Below are 16,146 nucleotides of genomic sequence, written 5' to 3' on the forward strand. Positions count from 1 at the left end.
ACACACGGTCAGTAGCAATGACACACACACACACACACGGTCAGTAGCAATGACACACACACACACACACACAGTCAGTAGCAATGACACACACACACACACACCACTTTACGTTGTTTTTAACTTTGAGGTTAACCTGCTTCACTTAAATCAGCCGGTGGCAACAGACACACAAGCTTTCTCTGTGTTCATGATGATTTATAGATTATAGATTGTAGATTGTAGATTATAGATTGTAGATTATAGATTGTAGATTGTAGATTATAGATTGCAGATTATAGATTGTAGATGATATATTATAGATTGTAGATTATAGATTGTAGATTGTAGATTATAGATTGTCAATTGTAGATTGTAGATTATAGATTGTAGATTATAGATTGTATATTATAGATTGTAGATGATATATTATAGATTGTAGATTATAGATTGTAGATTATAGATTGTAGATTATAGATTGTCGATTATAGATTGTAGATTGTAGATTATAGATTGTAGATTGTAGATTATAGATTGTAGATTATAGATTATAGATTGTAGATTATAGATTGTAGATGATATATTATAGATTGTAGATTATAGATTGTAGATTATAGATTATAGATTGTAGATTATAGATTGTAGATAATAGATTATAGATTATAGATTGTAGATTATAGATTGTAGATTGTAGATTATAGATTGTAGATTATAGATTGTAGATTATAGATTGTAGACTGTATATTATAGATTGTAGATTGTAGATTATAGATTGTAGATTATAGATTGTAGATAATAGATTATAGATTGTAGATTATAGATTGTAGATTGTAGATTATAGATTGTAGATTGTAGATTATAGATTGTAGATTATAGATTGTAGATTATAGATTGTAGACTGTAGATTGTAGATTATAGATTGTAGATTGTAGATTATAGATTGTAGATTATATATTATAGATTGTAGATTATAGATTGTAGATGATATATTATAGATTGTAGATTATAGATTGTAGATTATAGATTGTAGATTATAGATTGTAGATTGTAGATTATAGATTGTAGATAATAGATTATAGATTGTAGATTATAGATTGTAGATTATAGATTGTAGATTGTATATTATAGATTGTAGATTATAGATTATAGATTGTAGATTATAGATTGTAGACTGTAGATTATAGATTATAGATTGTAGATTGTAGATTATAGATTATAGATTGTAGATTATAGATTGTAGACTGTAGATTATAGATTGTAGATTGTAGATTATAGATTGTAGATTGTAGATTATAGATTGTAGATTATAGATTGTAGACTGTAGATTATAGATTATAGATTGTAGATTGTAGATTATAGATTATAGATTGTAGATTATAGATTATAGATTGATAGATTATTATCTGTGTGTATCAGGTCAGTACATGTAAACCAGCTCTGGGTCACAGCTTTGCAGCAGGAACAACAGATGGAGGAGGAGAACTCAACTTCACTCAAGGTGGTTCGACTCTGGTTCTACTATGTGGTTCTCCTGTTGTTCTCCTATGGTTATATGGTGGATTTACTGTGGTCCCACTGTGGTTCCACAATGATTATCCTCTGGTTCTCCTGTAGTTTGGCTGGTTGTGGGTTTGAATCCCTCTGAACCGGTCTCTCTCTCTGTAGGCGCTGTGGAGGGCGACCCGTTCTGGGACGGGATCAGAGACGCCCTGCTGGGTCAGCCGTCCAATCAGACGCAGGAGTGTCATCATCCCAAACCCATCCTGTTCAGCACAGGGGAGGTGATGACGAGGCCGATCTTCATCACGTACAGAACCGTTCTGTGAAGGATCTAGATGATGTGAAGATAGAGGAGGTTTAATGTGTGTGTGTGTATGTGTAGATGAACTGGCCTCTGCCGTGGCATCCTCAGATCGTCGATGTTCAGATCATCACCATCGGCTCTGTAGCTGTCGTAGCTGTTCCTGGAGAGATGACGTAACAACACTTCACTAATACTACTAATCACAATACTACCGATGATAAAACTGCTGATTGTACTAATCACAATACTACTAATGATCATAATACATCATCTTTTATTCGATGATTTTATTTTGATTTAATAATCTCAATATAAATAGTAACGAAAGCTGTCAGATAACTGTAGCAAAGTACAACATGTACCTCTGAGATGTAGTACAGTAAAAAGTACAATATGTACCTCTGAGATGTAGTATAGTAAAAAGTACAATATGTACCTCTGAGATGTAGTGCAGTAAAAAGTACAATATTTACCTCTGAGATGTAGTATAGTAAAAAGTACAATATGTACCTCTGAGATGTAGTGCAGTAAAAAGTACAATATGTACCTCTGAGATGTAGTGCAGTAAAAAGTACAATATGTACCTCTGAGATGTAGTGCAGTAAATCCCCCGATGACATCACTCGTCTCTGTGCTCTCACAGCACCATGTCGGGGAGGAGGCTACGAGAAGCCGTCAAACAGGTGAGACACAACGTGGACACAAACTACACTTTTACACACCTGTAACATGTGACCACACTGTGTGTGTGCGTGTGTGTGCGTGTGTGTGTGTGTGTGTGCGCGTGCGTGTGCATGCGTGCGTGCGTGTGTGTTAGGAGCTAGAGTCTGAGGGGGCGTTCAGGGACACGGAAGTGGTGATTGCCGGCCTGAGTAACGTCTACACTCACTACATCACCACCTATGAAGAGTACCAGGTACACAGCAGCTGAGGCTCATGGGTATTGTAGTATTTAGAGCCGTCCACCAAAACTCAGAGAAAAAACTACGACACAGTTTCTAAGAAACCAAGTGTAAATACGTGACCGTTATATTTCAGGTGCAGCGGTACGAAGGAGCCTCCACCATCTACGGTCCGCACACGCTCAGTGCGTACCTGCAGAGGTACCGAGGCCTGGCCAGAGCCATCGCACAGGTGAGACCGGACCACACCTTTGATGATGTAATGAGGAGCCGCTCATGTGTGTTCTTACAGTACAATTACACTGTGTCAACGGAATCTACGTCAAAACACAGTAAAAATACTGTCACAGTAAAAGTACTAATACTACGGTCTAAAAGTACTCTGTTACAGTAATAATACAAATACCACAGTTTTAAAATTCTTAAACAGTAAAAGTACTAATACCGCACTGTAAAACGGCAGTTACAGTAAAAGTACTAATACCGCACTGTACAAATACTGTTTCAATTTGCACTCCCTCTGGAAGTCAGAACTATTTTAGTGTCATTGTGACTTCCTCTTCCAGAGGACATCATCATCATCTCTGACACTTAGAAATGACAGGAAGAAGCAGCCTCGTCTTTTTAAGGTTTCTTCACTCCACATGGTTCTCCTGTGTTCCTTGTTTTTAGGACAGAGTGTCGGAGCTGCCGCTCGGCCCTCAGCCTCCGTTCTTTCAGAAGAATCTCTTCAATCTGCTGCCTGCACCGACCGTGGACAGGAAACCAGAGAACAGCAGCTTTGGAGATGTCCTGGAGCAGGTTTACCCAGTCTACAGACAGGTGGGGGTCTTTCTCTGGGTGTCCCTCAGGGCTCCGTACTGGGACCGGTATGGAGCCTTGAGGCGTGCGTCTCTTAGTGCTCCGTAGTGGGCCCGGTATGGAGCCTTGAGGCATCCCTCAGGGCTCCGTACTGGGCCCAGTATTGAGCTTTGAGGCATCCCTCAGGGCTCCAGTATTGAGCCTTGAGGTGTCCCCCAGGGCTCCGTACTGGGCCCGGTATTGAGCTTTGAGGCATCCCTCAGGGCTCCAGTATTGAGCCTTGAGGCGTCCCCCAGGGCTCCGTACTGGGCCCGGTATTGAGCTTTGAGGCGTCCGTCAGGGCTCCAGTATTGAGCCTTGAGGCGTCCCCCAGGGGTCCGTACTGGACCCGGTATGGAGCCTTGAGGCGTTCCTCAGGACTCCGTACTGGGCCCAGTAGTTTCAGTCCTCTTTCAGTTTGAACTAAAGCGTTATGCTGACGACACCCTGCTGTTTGTACGTGATCACACATAAACATGTTTGAACGTGTCCTTCAGGGTGATGTCGTCTCCGTCACGTTCGTAGCAGGAAACCCCAGAAACTCTGGAGACATCGTAAGACCAAAACCTTGTTTCCTTGATTCCTCTTTGTAGTGTTACTTTCCTCTCTAACCTCCTCGGTGTTGTCGTCCGTCACAGAGAGATACAACTTTTGTGACTGTGGAGATTTATGACAACAGAACAGACACCTGGGAGATCGTCCACACTGATGCATCATGGGAGACCAGGTAAGTCAGTGTTTAGTAGGTTTGATGTGAAGGCCAGTGGTGGAGGAAGTATCCTTTATTTTAGTAAAAGTTCTAATACCACGGTTTAAAAATACTATTCGTTAAAGTACTAATAGTACACCGCAAAAGTACTCTATTACAGTAAAAATACTAATACCACACTGCAGAACAACTGTTACAGTAATATACTATTACAGTCAAGTATTAATACCACGGTTTAAAAATACTCTTATATCTTAAGTAATAATACCACCTTGAGAAATACTGTCACAGTAAAAGTACTAATAGCACACAGTAGAAATACTCTCTTACAGTAAGTAAAAAAATCAGTATAAATGATTAAATGAAGTCAAAGTATTGTGTGTACTGTGACTGGTGTACTATTATATATTCTACCGATTATTATTACTTGTGTATTAATGTAAAATCATGGATTAATCTGCTAAAACTTCATCACCAGGACAGAATGTGTTCGGGTTGATAATTTAAACACCAACCTTTGACTCCAGCTGTCTCTGAGGACGTTGGTGTGGTCGCTCTCTGAGGACGTTGGTGTGGTCCGTCTCTGAGGACGTTGGTGTGGTCTGTCTCTGTGGATGTTGGTGTGGTCCGTCTCTGAGGACGTTGGTGTGGTCTGTCTCTGTGGATGTTGGTGTGGTCCGTCTCTGAGGACGTTGGTGTGGTCTGTCTCTGAGGACGTTGGTGTGGTCTGTCTCTGAGGACGTTGGTGTGGTCCGTCTCTGAGGACGTTGGTGTGGTCCGTCTCTGAGGACGTTGGTGTGGTCTGTCTCTGAGGACGTTGGTGTGGTCCCTCTCAGAGGACATTGGTGTGGTCCGTCTCTGAGGACGTTGGTGTGGTCTGTCTCTGAGGACGTTGGTGTGGTCCCTCTCAGAGGACGTTGGTGTGGTCTGTCTCAGAGGACGTTGGTGTGGTCCGTCTCTGAGGACGTTGGTGTGGTCCGTCTCTGAGGACGTTGGTGTGGTCCGTCTCTGAGGACGTTGGTGTGGTCCGTCTCTGAGGACGTTGGTGTGGTCCGTCTCTGAGGACGTTGGTGTGGTCCCTCTCAGAGGACGTTGGTGTGGTCCGTCTCTGAGGACGTTGGTGTGGTCTGTCTCTGAGGACGTTGGTGTGGTCCCTCTCAGAGGACGTTGGTGTGGTCTGTCTCAGAGGACGTTGGTGTGGTCCGTCTCTGAGGACGTTGGTGTGGTCTGTCTCTGAGGACGTTGGTGTGGTCCCTCTCAGAGGACGTTGGTGTGGTCCGTCTCTGAGGACGTTGGTGTGGTCTGTCTCTGAGGACGTTGGTGTGGTCCCTCTCAGAGGACGTTGGTGTGGTCCCTCTCAGAGGACGTTGGTGTGGTCCGTCTCTGAGGACGTTGGTGTGGTCTGTCTCTGAGGACGTTGGTGTGGTCCCTCTCAGAGGACGTTGGTGTGGTCCGTCTCTGAGGACGTTGGTGTGGTCCGTCTCTGAGGACGTTGGTGTGGTCTCTCTCTGCAGGTTTCACTGGCTGAAGGGTTCGAACCAGCGGAGTAACTCCACCATCGAGTGGCACGTCCCCCCGTCGGCCCCCAGCGGCTCCTACAGGATCAAACACTACGGACACTACAAGAACAGGACGGGCTGGCAGACCTTCATCACGCCGTACGAGGGCACGTCCGACGTCTTCAGGGTCTCTGCCAGCTTCTACAATCAGTGAACTTCAGCACAATTCATGAAGGGAAACCTTCTGCTGTCAAATGTATTTATTTAGAAAGCAGTCACATCTAAATGTACAAATACTGTCCATACCATCATGTGCATGTTCTTAATATGAAATAAAATATACAGAGACCAAAGATCAAAGGGTCCTCAATGGTAGTGATATACAAGCAAGAAAACATCATATAGTCTGTGTGTGTGTATGTGCGTGTGTGTGTGTGTGCGTGTGGTTGTCTCCTTGAGCCTTTTGAGATGAAAAAAAACAAATAGAAACAAATCATCGAGGCAAAGACTAGACGACGCATCGTGACCTCCCTTCGTTCCGTCTCATGCATTCGATGAAGGAAACACAACAACTCGCCGTCTGGTCTCATATTATTGATTTATTCTAAAATATTTGATTGATAGAAGCTCCAAACCTCTGAAACGAGGTACGAAGCTGCTGCAGGACGTCTCGTCTTCACTGATCAATCCAGAGGACACAATGATCATGTTGCATATTAAACATTAAACTTTGGATAAAAAATAAATTCCAGTGCTCCGATACGAATACATTTGTCTCCATCTCTCCACGTCGTCCAGCAGATCTCAACACACAGAATAATAATCATTTCTACGTTTCCACACAGTTCAGTTGAACCTCATCAGCTCCTTCACAGGTTTGTTTAGTCCAACAACATTGAAGGAAAACATTCTTAAATAAACTCTTAAAGTCTTAAAAGTGCTTTCAGTTGGACAGTTTGGTATAAAATAAACATTTTGGTCCGTTACATACGTTTACAGAAGCTTAAACGTCCTCGTCTCTGCAGACAGAATGATTCAGAATGAGGATGCAGGTCAATAAGTACACACTGAAGGATGCTGGTAACCAAGTGTCCACTGACACACATCTCATTTTCACTTAATAAACCTTTTCTGGAGTATTTATAGTATTTACAGTTTGGAGAGGAAGAAAATAATTAAAATCGGAGTTTCTACCGACATGTGAGCGTTCTTTATAACATAAAGATATAAACATATCCATTTCAATGTTAACATGCTACCTTAACATGGTAATTGTGCAACGCTAACATGCTAACGTTAGGCATGGCTAGCCAGGCTAGCTGTTTCTTTGATGCTAAGCTCACGCAGTGAAAGTGAAGTCAGTGCTTCATGTGTTAAAGCTGCATTCTCTCTAGTGTCCACCAGGGGGCGACTCCTCTGGTTGTATAGAAGTCTATAGAAAATGACTCTACTTCTCTCTTGATTTATTCCCTCAGTAAACATTGTAAACATGAGTTTATGTCTCAATCTCTAGTTTCAAGTCTTCTTCAATACAGCATGATGTTCATTTAGTACATTATGGTCCATTTACAGTCACACAGACCATAGAAAAACAAGAAGATGGCAACAGATCAAAACCAAGATGGGGACTTCAAAACGTCAGTCCACAAAGAAACGGGTGATGTCGTGGCGACTACGTCCACTTCTTCTGTACAGTCGGAGGCTGTAGCTTCATATCTACTGACCAGACAAGAGAGTTTGACTCCAAAACGTTGAGCTTTTCTTGTAAATCAACATATTTATACTTCCACTGGCGTTATGAACTCGCTGCAGGATAAATACAGCGTGGCCTACCACCACTTCCTCTCCTCTGAACAGGAAATATCATTATTATCCTCTCAGAAAATCACATTTCTGGGAGCTCCGGTTTCCGCTCACATGGCTTTAGTGACTTCCTGTTTGCTGAGGAGGACTTCCAGGAGGCGGAGCTTAGCCTTGAGCTGTTTATAGTCCTGGTACTCCTCCTTTATCGGACTGCGATCCTCCTTCTGGCAGATTCTGTCAGGAAAACACAAGATGAGTGAAACAGGAAACCAGATGTGACTCAGATCTGTGTGAACTCTGCTTAACAACTGTTGCTCGTTGAAGAGGAGTCGCCCCCTGGTGGACACTAGGGTCTCTTCGTCTCTCACCTTCCGGTCTGACGGTGAAACTCGTCCTCAAACTCTCTCAGAGCTTTACGCCTCGTCTTCTTCTCGGCCCTCGTCTCTCGGAGACAGTTCAGCAGCTGAGACCTGGAGGACAGAGTGAAGGGTTAACGACTCTCTGTCCACGTACCAGGAGAGTCCAGGTCCACTGGGCTAGACCTCGACAGACACACAGACCTGGAGGCTTCGTGCAGGTTGGCCGTGGTGACGGCGGCTTGTTGATGGACGGCCTTCACCTCGTCCAACGGGGACACGAAGGCCGGATCGCCGTCCTCCTCGCCAGCAGCAGGTCTGGTCGCTCTGCGAGGAGGCGGGACGGGAGCTTCAAGGACCATCGTCGAGCTCATGGAGTCTTCATCAGAACCGTCCTCTTCTTCCTGAGAGACGCAGTCAGAGACTCTGAGAGGAGATCCTTCTGTACTATTAAACAAATGGAACTGAAACACGAAAGAGATGACGATGGTGATCAATGTGCTTCACTGAGTGATAAAGAAGAGCTCCTCACGATGGTGCCGATAGTCGGGCTGCTGCACAGCAAACGTTTGATCATCTGGTATCGGTCATAGAGAGGCTTCACCGGGGTCTTCTCCTGCTTCACTGCCTGAGAGAGAGCGAGACAGACAGACAGAGGTTTGAGGTTTAAAATGTATCTTTATTTCTTTTTTTAAGTTCCATTTACAGAGTTTTACTGTTTCTCAGACCAAACTTAATTCACGCAAACAAACAAGAAAAACCAAAAAAAACCACAAACTCATAGGTTCAGAAACAGAGCATTATCTCTGACTGAACACAGAACGTCGTTCAGAGCCGGAGGCTCCGCAGCCGGTGCTGGAGCGGCCACCGCCGGAGCAGCCGGAGGCTCCGCCTCCGCGCCTCCCCGCTGCTTGTGCGAACACGCGAAGCGTTTGTGTCCTACATCTCCACACTCGTTTCATTTGATCTGTCCCGAGCTCGCGTACACCATGTATGAACCCTCCCCGTGTTTCACCCTGAAGGACACCTCCAGTGTTTGTGTCGGTGACTCCAGGAACATGAAGACCTGCCGCCTCAGAGACAGCACGTGCTTCAGCTTGGGATCCTTACACCCCAAACTCACTGTTCTAAATCCGCTGGCAAACTTTCCAAACCTGCGCAGCTCATTCCCTAACAGCTCGTCCGGTATAAACGGCGGAACACCGGACACGGTGATCCGCGTAGACGCACCGAGAGCGGAGAGACCTGCACGAAGCTGTCCCTGATCAACACGCCGCTCTCTAGCAGCTTGTGGACGTAAGCCTCGCTCGCCACGAACACAACCACAGCTTTATTCATCCGAGACGCGAAGGAAAGGTTGTCATGTCAGCTGTTCTCCCACAGCCAGCAGCACCTCCTCTACTGACACGCTGCTGTCCGGTGGAACTACCCGGACTCCGTGCCGGATTGACGGGCGCGGCGTCTCGGAGGACGCCATCCTCCCGAACAACGCCAAACAACACCACTAACCACACGTTCTACCGATAAACACACCGCTTATATCTCACCTGATCATCTGCAGAGACAGAGGAACAAATCCCAAAGCAGTGAAACCTCCGCGCCGCTCACACGTCCACCTCTCACACTCACGTCCACCACTCACACTCACGTCCACCGCTCACACTCACGTCCACCACTCACACTCACGTCCACCACTCACACTCACGTCCACCTCTCACACTCACGTCCACCGCTCACACTCACGTCCACCACTCACACTCACGTCCACCTCTCACACTCACGTCCACCGCTCACACTCACGTCCACCACTCACACTCACGTCCACCACTCACACTCACGTCCACCTCTCACACTCACGTCCACCGCTCACACTCACGTCCACCACTCACACTCACGTCCACCGCTCACACTCACGTCCACCTCTCACACTCACGTCCACCACTCACACTCACGTCCACCTCTCACACTCACGTCCACCACTCACACTCACGTCCACCACTCACACTCACGTCCACCTCTCACACTCACGTCCACCGCTCACACTCACGTCCACCGCTCACACTCACGTCCACCGCTCACACTCACGTCCACCGCTCACACTCACGTCCACCGCTCACACTCACGTCCACCTCTCACACTCACGTCCACCACTCACACTCACGTCCACCACTCACATGCAACCGGAAACGGAAACAGAGAGAGAGAGAGAGAGAGAGACAGAGAGAGAGAATTTTCTGTTTCATACGACCTATTTTTAAGTTATTTACTCTCCAGTCCTCCTTTGTATTTTGTCTTTCCTGTCTCTATGCAGTGTCTCACTCTGCCCACTAGGTGGCGCTGTAACCATGACCAGTCTGGAGGACTCACCGGTCGGCCGTGCAGACTCTCGAAGTAGAGCAGACACTTCTGCAGGGTGATCTTCTCCAGAACCATCTGAGCCTGAGTCATCTCCTAGAAATACACAGAGTGGTGAGGATGTGTGTTAGCATGTTAGCATGTTCTTCCTTTCAGTAACACGTCACTGACTCATGATTATAAATGATTTGATTTGCTCTACAGACGACTTCAAAATAAATATTGTTATCAAGACAATTTCATTCATCTCGTTTAGTTTCTGGTTATGTTGACGACAAGCTGTGAATAAATGGTGACTTTTACTTTGCTATTGACCTCAGAATGAGACAGAGAGACAGACAGGTCAAAAGAGGGACAGACAGGTAAAGATTACTCTGTCACAGCAGAGATAAAACAGAGCTTTAAATGAAGAGAGTCTGGTGAAGATGAACCACATCAGTGTGACGGTGCGTTCAGGGACCTTCATGTTGTCTGGCAGGCCAAGAGCCTGCCTCTTCTCCCTCAGCCGTCTGAACAGAGACTCCACCGTGTCCTCCAGGGTGGGCTTGTGGTCCGCCGGCCCCTGCTGGCCTGAGCCGGACCTGCAGGACACATTCACACTGATGGGTCTGATCCCAGGGCCACACTGAGCATGTGCAGAGGGTTGTAGTAGTATTACTGGTGTTTGTGGTGTTACTGGTGTTACCTGCAGGAGTTCTCCGGACCGTCCGGCTCCTTCGACTCAAACACAGACTCTCTGAGTCTCATCTCTGCATACAAACACACAGAATGTACTTTTATTTTTTGGGTTTCTGTACCGAAGGTTCCTCTGAGAGAGGATGACGAGTTTAACCAACAGACCTGTGAACAGACCTTTGAGCTGTCTGCGAGCCTTTGCCAGTTCACCCATCACTCGGATCATCTCTGGGTTTGAGTATTTATCGTTGTGGGACGCCTGAGAAACACAGAGAAACCATTAGAGAAACCATCAGAGGAACCATCAGAGACACCATTAGAGAAACCATCAGAGGAACCATCAGAGAAACCATTAGAGAAACCATCAGAGGAACCATCAGAGAAACCATTAGAGAAACCATCAGAGAAACCACCAGAGAAACCACCAGTGAAACAATCAGAGACACCATCAGAGGAACCATCAGTGAAACCATCAGAGAAACTATCAGAGAAACCATCAGAGACACCATCAGAGGAACCATCAGTGAAACCACCAGAGAAACCATCAGAGAAACCATCAGAGGAACCATCAGAGAAACAATCAGAGAAACCATCAGAGGAACCATCAGAGAAACAATCAGAGAAACAATCAGAGACACAATCAGAGAAACCATCAGAGGAACCATCAGTGAAACCACCAGAGAAACCATCAGAGAAACCATCAGAGGAACCATCAGAGAAACAATCAGAGAAACAATCAGAGACACAATCAGAGAAACCATCAGAGAAACCATCAGAGACACCATCAGAGGAACCATCAGAGGAACCATCAGAGAAACCATCAGAGAAACCATCAGAGAAACCATCAGAGACACCATCAGAGAAACCATCAGCGACACCATCAGAGACACTATCAGAGACACCATCAGAGACACCATCAGAGGAACCATTAGAGAAACCATCAGAGAAACCATCAGAGGAACCATCAGAGGAACAATCAGAGGAACAATCAGAGAAACAATCAGAGAAACCATCAGAGAAACCATCAGAGAAACAATCAGAGACACCATCAGAGGAACCATCAGAAAAACCATCAGAGGAACCATCAGAGGAACCATCAGAGGCACCATCAGAGACACCATCAGAGGAACCATCAGAGAAACAATCAGAGACACCATCAGAGGAACCATCAGAGAAACCATCAGAGGCACCATCAGAGACACCATCAGAGGAACCATCAGAGAAACAATCAGAGACACAATCAGAGAAACCATCAGAGAAACCATCAGAGAAACCATCAGAGAAACCATCAGAGACACCATCAGAGACACCATCAGAGAAACCATCAGAGACACCATCAGAGACACTATCAGAGACACCATCAAAGACACCATCAGAGACACCATCAGAGGAACCATCAGAGAAACCATTAGAGAAACCATCAGAGAAACCATCAGAGAAACCATCAGAGAAAGAATCAGAGACACCATCAGAAAAACCATCAGAGACACCATCAGAGAAACCATCAGAGACACCATCAGAGAAACCATCAGCGACACCATCAGAGACACTATCAGAGACACCATCAAAGACACCATCAGAGACACCATCAGAGGAACCATCAGAGAAACCATTAGAGAAACCATCAGAGGAACCATCAGAGGAACAATCAGAGAAACCATCAGAGAAACCATCAGAGAAACAATCAGAAACACCATCAGAGGAACCATCAGAAAAACCATCAGAGACACCATCAGAGGAACCATCAGAGAAACCATCAGAGGAACCATCAGAGACACCATCAGAGGAACCATCAGAGAAACAATCAGAGACACCATCAGAGGAACCATCAGAGAAACCATTAGAGGCACCATCAGAGGCACCATCAGAGGAACCATCAGAGAAACAATCAGAGACACAATCAGAGACACAATCAGAGAAACCATCAGAGAAACCATCAGAGAAACCATCAGAGAAACCATCAGAGACACCATCAGAGAAACCATCAGCGACACCATCAGAGACACTATCAGAGACACCATCAAAGACACCATCAGAGACACCATCAGAGGAACCATCAGAGAAACCATTAGAGAAACCATCAGAGGAACCATCAGAGGAACCATCAGAGAAACAATCAGAGACACAATCAGAGACACAATCAGAGAAACCATCAGAGAAACCATCAGAGAAACCATCAGAGACACCATCAGAGAAACCATCAGCGACACCATCAGAGACACTATCAGAGACACCATCAAAGACACCATCAGAGACACCATCAGAGGAACCATCAGAGAAACCATTAGAGAAACCATCAGAGGAACCATCAGAGGAACCATCAGAGAAACAATCAGAGAAACCATCAGAGAAACCATCAGAGAAACCATCAGAGACACCATCAGAGGAACCATCAGAAAAACCATCAGAGACACCATCAGAGAAACCATCAGAGACACCATCAGAGAAACCATCAGAGACACCATCAGAGAAACCATCAGAGACACCATCAGAGAAACCATCAGAGAAACAATCTCAAGAAAAAGGCCACTTTAGTAAAGTACAAGTACCTCTAAATTGTACTGGAGTATTTCCATTTGATGTGACTTTATACTGGACACTGGAAAATCAACTCATATTTTGAAAATCCTGTCATGAATTGACCACCTGAACCAGGATCAGTTCCAAACAGCTGGTTTGGATTCAAGTCTGGTCTTTTGTGTATGTAATCTTTAATCCTACTTCTACCATCCCTGACCAGAGTCCTGGCTCCTGACCCACTCGAGTCCTGGTCCCTGACCCACCAGAGTCCTGGTCCCTGCTGTGTTTACCTTGTAGTACATCTCGTGCTCAAACTGGTCCTCAAACCTTCGGACCTTCTTCTTCAGGGTCTGAATCTGTCTGGTGAGGAACGGGATGGACGAGGGACACTCTAGGTCCTCTGAGACCTCGGTCCGGTCCCGAGCCCGACACCTGGAGACAAACACAGACGGGTAAACAGAAGGAGAGACAGACGAGTAAACAGAAGGAGAGACAGACGAGTAAACAGAAGGAGAGACAGGTAAACAGAAGGAGAGACAGGTAAACAGAAGGAGAGACAGACGGGTAAACAGAAGGAGAGACAGACAGGTAAACAGAAGGAGAGACAGACGGGTAAACAGAAGGAGAGACAGACGGGTAAACAGAAGGAGAGACAGACGGGTAAACAGAAGGAGAGACAGACGGGTAAACAGAAGGAGAGACAGACGGGTAAACAGAAGGAGAGACAGACGGGTAAACAGAAGGAGAGACAGACGGGTAAACAGAAGGAGAGACAGACGGGTAAACAGAAGGAGAGACAGACAGGTAAACAGAAGGAGAGACAGACGGGTAAACAGAAGGAGAGACAGACGGGTAAACAGAAGGAGAGAAGGTTCTGGTCTGGTCCAACACAGACCATCAGACAGACAGGCAGACTTACTGGATGTACTGCTGGCTGCAGGGCGGTGACGGGGCGTTGTCGGGGTCGGAGTTGAACCTGTGACTGAGGCTGGAGCAGCGGGGGGAGGGCAGAGGGGTGGGGCCGCCGAGCTGGAGGAGAGCTCCGCCTCCTCCGGGGGGGGGAGGGGCCAGAAGCTGGCGGAGAGCTCCTCCCTCTCCTCTAGCTCCTCCTCCCCCCCCCCCAGGTGAGTAGGGGTGAGGGCCGGGGGGCGTAGCTCCGTCGGGCGTCAGAGGCTGCTGGCCAGGCTGGATGGTGGTAAAGGGCTGGTGTCTGGGGGACTGTGGAGGTCTGGTGAGGACTGTCAGGAGGTCTACAGAGACACACAAGAGACATCTACTGATACTACTACTGCTGATACTACTACAACTGATACTAGCTTACTAGTAGTAGTATCAGTAGCAGCTGTGTACAGACAGACAGGTACCTGGAGGACTGTTCTCATCAGGGACCCCGTGGCAGAGAGACAGAGTCTTCCCCTCCTTCCCTCCGAGCTCCACGGAGCCACAGGGGCTCTTCTGCTCCTTGCTGCCCAGGACAGGGGGGCTCTCCTCTGGGGACGGACCCAGAGGAGAGCCCCCCTCCACCTCCAGCGCCTGGAGCTTCAGCAGAGAACTCTGCAGGCAGAAGCAGAACATGCCCGACACACGGATCCAGAGATGAACCTGGTCCACAGAGAGGTGGTGTAGTAACTGGGATGGGTCAATGGTTCCAGATGTTAGCCAGATCCCAGCCTCTGAAGCACCACATGTGGAGGAGTGGCAGATTCTCTCAGCCGCCGGTTTCTTACAGTAGGATGAATATATAAAAAGGAGGCGTGCTGTTCAGGAAGTACACAATCCAAAGGATGACACCATTAACCTCCTGTCCATGAAGTACTCGGGTATCATCCACTGAAACCAGCCAGCTCTTCCAGAGATTAGTCAGTGACGCTCCACATGAACCTTTTCCTTTGGTCCTTTCTTCATCTCGCTTCACTCCATCGATTAGCCAGCTCCGGTGTCTTTCACACAAAACACTGATTCAAACTGATGCTTTCAAGCGTGTGACATTCCAGGAATTAGTCCCCTCCGTCGTGACTGAGCTCAGAGGGTGTAAATGTTCATCCTGATGATGATGATGGTGGTGCTGATGCTGCGTTGGTGTCCTCCTCCTCCCTCGGATTACTCATCCTCAGGCTCGTGAAGGACAGAGGAGAGCGAGGTGGGGGGGGGGGGGCGTTCACTCTCCCTCCTCTCTCCCATCTGAAGGGGGGGGGGAAGCGCGAGAGAGAGGTTTTTCCCGCATCGGTGGGGGAGGGGCTTGTTGATGCATCACCTTGTGTCTCATTCATAAAAAAGGGAGGAGGCTGTTAACCCCTTAGTGTCCTGTGTGTGTGTGTGTGTAGAGTTCTGCTGCAGCATGAACCATCGCGGCTCAACAGCCAATCAAATCCCGTGATGCGATGATGGAGCTTCTTTGTGTTCGTTGTGTGTGAACTTACAGGAAACACGTCGTCGGTCATGACCACAGAAGAAGAGTCACTGTGACGTCACCAGCTGGTTCGTGGACCATCATGCTGTACTGAAGAAGACTTGAAACTAGAGATTGAGACATAAACTCATGTTTACAATGTTTACTGAGGGAATAAATCAAGAGAGAAGTAGAGTCATTTTCTCATAGACTTCTATACAACCAGAGGAGTCGCCCCCTGGTGGACACGAGAGAGAATGCAGCTCACTGACATTACATTTAATTCTATATTTTATAGGACATCCTAGGGATGAA

At 46.6% G+C, this 16,146-nt stretch overlaps 2 protein-coding genes across 2 annotated transcripts in view; one reads left to right on the forward strand and one right to left on the reverse strand.

Annotated features, from left to right (window-relative positions):
* asah2 (N-acylsphingosine amidohydrolase 2) overlaps positions 1 to 5,947 on the forward strand; it is a gene marked incomplete at both ends in the record, with an annotated part of 12,033 nt that extends 6,086 nt beyond the window's left edge. Inside the window, 10 exon segments of the mRNA XM_079293912.1 lie at positions 1,396 to 1,477; positions 1,645 to 1,760; positions 1,862 to 1,956; positions 2,427 to 2,466; positions 2,601 to 2,699; positions 2,822 to 2,917; positions 3,358 to 3,507; positions 4,023 to 4,079; positions 4,164 to 4,252; positions 5,749 to 5,947. Of these exon segments, the coding sequence (XP_079150038.1) occupies positions 1,396 to 1,477; positions 1,645 to 1,760; positions 1,862 to 1,956; positions 2,427 to 2,466; positions 2,601 to 2,699; positions 2,822 to 2,917; positions 3,358 to 3,507; positions 4,023 to 4,079; positions 4,164 to 4,252; positions 5,749 to 5,947 (1,023 nt within the window).
* Positions 5,948 to 7,634: 1,687 nt separating this feature from the next.
* LOC306795210 (protein FAM13C-like) lies at positions 7,635 to 15,017 on the reverse strand (the record flags this gene model as incomplete). The annotated part of the gene is made up of 11 exons (XM_079293644.1): positions 7,635 to 7,770; positions 7,905 to 8,006; positions 8,097 to 8,296; positions 8,425 to 8,520; positions 10,260 to 10,343; positions 10,708 to 10,846; positions 10,933 to 10,996; positions 11,100 to 11,181; positions 13,733 to 13,874; positions 14,362 to 14,692; positions 14,807 to 15,017. The coding sequence occupies 11 exons, from the start codon at positions 15,015 to 15,017 to the stop codon at positions 7,647 to 7,649; spliced, it is 1,575 nt and encodes a 524-aa protein (XP_079149770.1). The 3' UTR covers positions 7,635 to 7,646.
* Positions 15,018 to 16,146: the final 1,129 nt, after the last annotated feature.

This window comes from Melanostigma gelatinosum (genome assembly GCF_949748355.1).
Source record: "Melanostigma gelatinosum genome assembly, chromosome: 21".
Classification (NCBI taxonomy): Eukaryota; Metazoa; Chordata; class Actinopteri; order Perciformes; family Zoarcidae; genus Melanostigma; species Melanostigma gelatinosum.